The 6,000-nt window shown below is 41.1% G+C and overlaps 1 protein-coding gene across 3 annotated transcripts in view; it reads right to left on the bottom strand.

Moving 5' to 3' along the window:
• Window positions 1-401: 401 nt before the first annotated feature.
• GHR (growth hormone receptor) overlaps window positions 402-6,000 on the bottom strand; it is a 200,700-nt gene continuing 195,101 nt past the window's right edge. For all 3 annotated transcript variants that reach the window (XM_015571011.1, XM_006774555.2, XM_015571012.1), the window contains 2 exons: window positions 4,146-4,215; window positions 402-3,372 (listed from right to left, as the gene is read on the bottom strand). In XM_015571011.1, coding sequence (XP_015426497.1) covers window positions 2,401-3,372; window positions 4,146-4,215 — 1,042 coding nt within the window. In that variant the 3' untranslated portion in view covers window positions 402-2,400. The remainder of the gene's footprint in view (window positions 3,373-4,145; window positions 4,216-6,000) is intronic.

Genomic DNA, 6,000 nt, shown 5'->3' with positions numbered 1-6,000 from the left:
CCTCACAGAGAGAGAGGCTGGGAGCTGCCTCCTCTGCAGCTATGTATCCAGCACAGAACAAAAATCCCCACGTCCATTGCCAATGTGTTTATTTTTTATGGTCTTAAAATATGTTTTTGTGGATTTCAGAGCAAGGGAGATGGAAAGAGAGCTAAAAACATCAATGATAAGAATCACCCATCGGCTGCCTCCTGCACAGTCCCTATTGGGCATCGAACCCTGACCGGGAATTGAACCCTGACCTCCAGGTGCATGGGTTGGTGCTAACCACTGAACAGCACCAACCTGGCGCCAATGTGTTTAAACCAACCATGCTCAGATCTCCTTGCAATGAGAACTCGCAGTGTGCAGCCTAGGTAAGGACGCTTTTCATGTGGGGTCGACAAGAGAAGCATACCATCTTGAATCCAAGAAAATAAATTTATTAAACTTTGAAGGAAAAAAATCCACAGACATAAAGAAAGTTAAATATAAACTGCAGGACACAACTAGTCATACTAGTGAATAATGGCTTGTGTGGCCAGCAAAGTACCAAAACGACATTCTGAGACTGATTGAGGTATTTAGCTATTTTTGGCGATAGAAATGTTGTCAGCCTATTGTGAAATAGTAAGATAGTTTTCCCAAACACACAGTTTTAAGTTGAATTAGGTTCTACGTCCATGAAATTTATATGAAACTAAATTATGTAGCTCTTATTGAAAACCATAGCAGCAAGGTAGCAGAAAATCTATGAAACATCTATTACAAAATAACATGTTGAACTTTAAACACCCAATTCCAGCTTTTCACTGTCCTTGCAAGAAAGAGGGAATTTAAAATTACCAACCATTAGGCTATTTCCTAAAAAGGTCTGAGCTAAATGGCAAATACTATTGAAGTTAAAGCTAACTTTAAAGTTTCATTCACCTTTTAAAAAAATACTTAGTGTGAGAAGTATTCTTCATTGAGATAAGAGTCTTCTCTTTCTATACACTTTTTGGGGAGCCATCCCAGTGGTCCTAAGAATGATGGTTAGGCTACTAAGGGATCGAACAATAATCATAAATTACTCAGGCCCCTTGTTTTTCTTCAGACCCCCTGCTTAGAGGCCAATCATTGCACTCAGAGGGGATATAAAAATGATGAAACTTCTTTTACCATTTTAATAAATCCTATATGAGGTTTGGTGAGGAAGGCAGTTTCTGCAATTGGCTCAAATAAACTGGGAGTTATCTGTGGCGGTTTAAAATCTTGTTTCTTGTTCACATAAATAATGAGTATGTGTCTGGCTACTGTCTGTGAAACAAACACCTATTTCTCACACTTCTTACTCCATTATGCGGTGAGTTTCATTTCGACCTGCTTCGACTTACAAAGTGCTTCCTGTACCTATTCCCTTCTCAGGTAACTGGGGAAGAAAACCCAGCTGTGTCTGAGGGCAGCCCGCTGCCCAGATTCTAGCGTTTTCTTCTTATTCCTCCTCAGTGTGAACCAGCTATAAGTCCTACTTCTAGTACGGAGTGCTCTGACACGAACCGAAATTTGGGTCAGGAAGGGGTTTCTGTTTGTTTTTTTGGTTCACGAAAAGTTGGCCTGTGCAAACATTTTCAAGTTTTCTAAATGAACAAATATTTGTTTAAAAATTCAGCTAAGACCAGCATGTTCCAATGATGTGGGTAACTACAATCATTGTAGACGTGTGTAAGGAGCTTGGGGAGGTATCAAAAGGGCCTTGTAAAAAACTGACTTGTTTTCATTAGGTGCATGGGACCAAAGCACTCGGTCAGCTTCAGACTGTCGTTGCTACAGTCTTCAGATGGTCCCCGTGAACTTCAGGACACAGTGGGCAGTGTAGTAAAAAACAGCCATGCTTGAAGTGTAAATTATTAAAAATATCTTTATCAGTTTTATGTCAAAATAAAATTTTCCATATCCAAACTATTTTTTTGTTCTCTTACGTATAATTTTAGCTCCCAATCACGTAAAAAAGTAGCCTGTGCTTTAATTCGCATTCAAGTTTCCCGAACTGCAAAGGCCACCTGATTTTTCGCTTTTTCCAAAAAAAAGCATGATTTACGATGGATTAACGACACAGCCATTCAAAGCTCAGAGCTCAGCATCACAAAATGAACACCCACAATAACAAGACGATCACTGTCACAAAACAGTCTTGGAGACGATTCTTGAAAGTATTTACAATTCACAAGGGGGAATATCTAGCTGATCAAGTGTTTTTTTTTCTTCTTCTTCTTTTAATATCATGTGTCAACATTTCAGGAAAAGGCATTTAGAATCCACACTCCCCGCCCACCCTCCCTCCCACTGTCCCAGAAGGTTTAAACATGGTTTTGGTTTAAGCATTCATGCCCCAGCCTTCTCTTGGCCATTAAATACTTAGCTCAGGGGACATCAGATAGGCTACGGCATGATGTTGTTCAGCTGGTCTGTGCTCACATAGCCACACGACGAGAGGAACTCCTTGTCGGGCCGGGGCAAGGCAGTGGCGTTGAGGACCAGGCCCTGGGGAGACTGGACTATATGGATGGAGGTATAGTCAGGGACGGGCTTTGCGGAGCCTGGGGCCGGGCCCGCTGCCCCAGCCCCCCGGGCAGTAGTGGTAAGGCTTTCCGTGGTGATGTAAATGTCTTCCTGGTTAAAGCTCGGCTCTCCACGTGCTGCCACCTCCACGTGAGGGGCCACAGGGATGCACTTTTTGGCGTCTGCCTCGCAGAAGTAGGCGCTGTCCGTGATGAAGTTTGCTTGGCAGAGCGAGGCCACCTCGGGGTGCGCGTCGCACTGGGGTATCCCTGCCTTATTCCTCTGGCCCGGGGAGAGGACCACACTCCCTGCGGGTGTGATGTCGCTCACCTGGGCGTAAAAGTCAATGTTTGCCAGTGGACTCGGACTGTGGAGCGGAGCAGGGGCGGCGTGGTGAGCTGGCTCGGTCTCACCGAGGGGAAGTGGTCTGGCTTTGCCTTCCTCTGCCAGGACCACACCAGGCTCCCCAGCCGCTGGGGGAGCATCCCTACCAGGCGGGTGGTTTTGATTCTTCACGTCAAGGCACAAGAGATCTGCTTCCCCTTTTAACCTCTGTGGCTGAGCGACCCCTGAGGTACCGTCACCCCCGTCACTGGCATGGAAGTCAGCCTCTAGGATGTCAGGGTCGTAACAGCTGGTTCGGCCAGAGTCATCATCCTTCGCCCCCAGGATGTTCAGTAATTTCTGATGGTCATGGCTGAGGAGCCTGTCTGTGTCCGACCCTTCAGTCTTTTCATCGGGGTCGTCAATATCGAGCTCAATGAATTCGACCCAAGAGTCATCATTGTAGAATTCAGGCTTGTAGTTGTCATGAATGGCCAAGATGGTGTTCACCTCGTCTAATTTTCCTTCCTAGGAAACAGAAAGAAAAGGAGGATCTATGAAAAGAAACTCAGTGCTTAAGTGAGTTAACAAATAACATTAAGAGAATAATTATGGTTGTAACAAAGGCATTAGTAACTGAACCACATAATAAAAATACGTATTAGTGAAGAGCTTTTATTTTTTTTTTTTATTATTTTTTTTTTTGTGTGTGTGTTTGTTGTTTTTGTTATTATTGTTCTTGTTTTGTTTTTGGCTACAGTATAATTATTTCCACAAATTTAACACAAATAACATAAAATATATACATATACTCATATATCTATACATATAAAATTCATGCTAATTGTCAGCTGTAGTAAGAACACATTCACCTGTAACAAATTCCATTAAGTTTTGAATGTTTATATCATTAACACATTATTAACGAAAGACAGGAATTTCACTATTTAATATTTCTGGAACTAGGAAACCCCAGTAAATCAGTGAATGTGAAAATGAAACAAAGCAAAACCAAGTTATTTTGGTTGTTTCAATTGGAAGCCCAAACCAGCGAGCCTCCTTTAGACACTGCCACACCAATAAAAGCTTCTGTGAAACTGTTGAAGCTCGTATTAGTGAAGAGCTTTTAAATATACAAGACATAATTTTAGAAGATGTAATATTAAATTTTTTTTTCTTCAGAAGAGGTACAAAAAATGGAATGTGTTACATGTAGCTTGCAAAAGCCCTCAACACAAGACAATGTTTTACAGATATCATTCAATTAGTGTTATCTATAACTTAGATCATTTATTAATTACCTTGAAGAGATCTGGATCAATTCCTTTAATCTTTGGAACTGGAACTGGGGGCAGAATCAGCATCTTAATCCTTGAAGACAATTAAAATTTTGGTGTGATATATCCTAAAAGTTGTACACTCTCTTATTTCAAAAGATAGAAATAAAATAGTGGCAGTGCTATTACTTATTTCAAATATCCTAGTCCTTTATAAGTGGAACATGAGAAAGAGCATGAAAATATTAAGCAGTAAATAATGAGGGAAAACTATAGAAGAAAAAAAAGAACAAAACGATAACAAAAAGCCCCTATCTGAAGTCAATTTAAATAACACATGGCTTTCCTGTAATCTCCCCCCCCCCCCCCCCCTAATGCCTTTTATTGACAGCCAGCGTTAGTATTTGGGAGTGAGAAATTTGATTTCTTCTAAAGCCAATTTCCATTTCAGTTATAAGAAAGGTAATGATACAGCACTTCACACCAGTAATTTGCAGAGAAAAGGCAGGGAGGGATAGAGAGAGGGAGGGAGACAGAGAGAGGGAAGCATTCAGAGGCAGGGAGTGCTTTCAGGAGGGAGAGGGGGAAGGAGGGAGGTAAGAAGGGAGGAAAGAAGGTAGGAAGGAAGGGAGGAAGAAAGAGATCGCCAATCCACATGGAGCCAAATTAGGGTGGACTGGGTAAGTGTGCACCACACAGCTCACATCAATGATGAGATTATATATGATGATCTCATTAGCCACAGTGTCCCTGCAGGGTTCATTTCAGTTGGGACCCACTACATTTGAGCTATTTCTAACTAATCTGTATTGCTTTATATACACAATTCTATGATGCAGTTAAATTTTCTGCTCCAAATATTTAAATTATTTTTTTTACCATAATTCATTTCAGTATCTATGCTGCCTGTTTTGTGCCTTATTGTATCACTAGCACTTAGGACAATTCTTGGCACATAGGCAATGCTCAACAAACATTTCTTAAGTAAATTTGAATAAATTATTTATCTATTTTGTTACTAGTGTAACTGGAGGTTTTTTTGTTTGTTTGTTCCTTACCCAAAGATATTTTTCCATTGATTTTTTTAGAGCGAGGGCAAGATAGAGAAAAATATCGACGTGAGAGAAACACATCAATTGGTTGCTTCCTGCATGTGCCCTGACCAGGGCCCGGGCCAGGGAGGAGCCTGCAACCGAGGTACATGTGTGTCCTTGATTGGAATCGAACCCAGGACCTTTCGGTCCTCAGGCCAATGCTCTATCCACTGAGCCAAACCATCTAGGGTTAGAGCAGGTGCCCTCAAACTTTTTAAACAGGGAGCCAGTTCACTGTCCCTCAGACTGTTGGAGGGCCGGACTATAGTTTAAAAAAAAAACTATGAACACATTCCTATGCACACTGCACATATCATCTCTTGAAGTAAAAAACCAAAATGGTAACAAATACAATATTTGTATTTGTATGTGGCCCGCGGGCTGTAGTTTGAGGACCCTTGGGTTAGTGTTTGTTTTAAAATCAACATTGTAGCTCTAGAATAAAGCTTGGAGATTAAAAATTTCAACCAACTAAAAACCTAAGTGTCAGAGATGGCAGGAATGGCAACCTGACAGCTGATATTCCACTCAATGTGAATGGACAGGTTAGTCTATTCAACAGGGAGCTCCTTTTCTGAATATTTCCATTGCTTTTTATTTTTACCTAACTGAAGGGATAAACCAAATTCCATTTTATTAGTTGTTTTGACTAGCCTCCATTAGGGTTACTCAGTGGGGCAAGTATTAAAGCAAACTGTTACTGATGAATACAAGATAAACAGTATAAAGTCTTAATGATAACTACCATGTTTTGAATGCCTCTGATAAAGCAGGTACTGATGGGT

The sequence above is a fragment of the Myotis davidii genome, unplaced genomic scaffold (genome assembly GCF_000327345.1).
Source record: "Myotis davidii unplaced genomic scaffold, ASM32734v1 scaffold348, whole genome shotgun sequence".
Taxonomy (NCBI): Eukaryota; Metazoa; Chordata; class Mammalia; order Chiroptera; family Vespertilionidae; genus Myotis; species Myotis davidii.
Note: the sequence above shows the minus strand (reverse complement) of the source record. Positions and strands in the feature narration are given on the sequence as shown.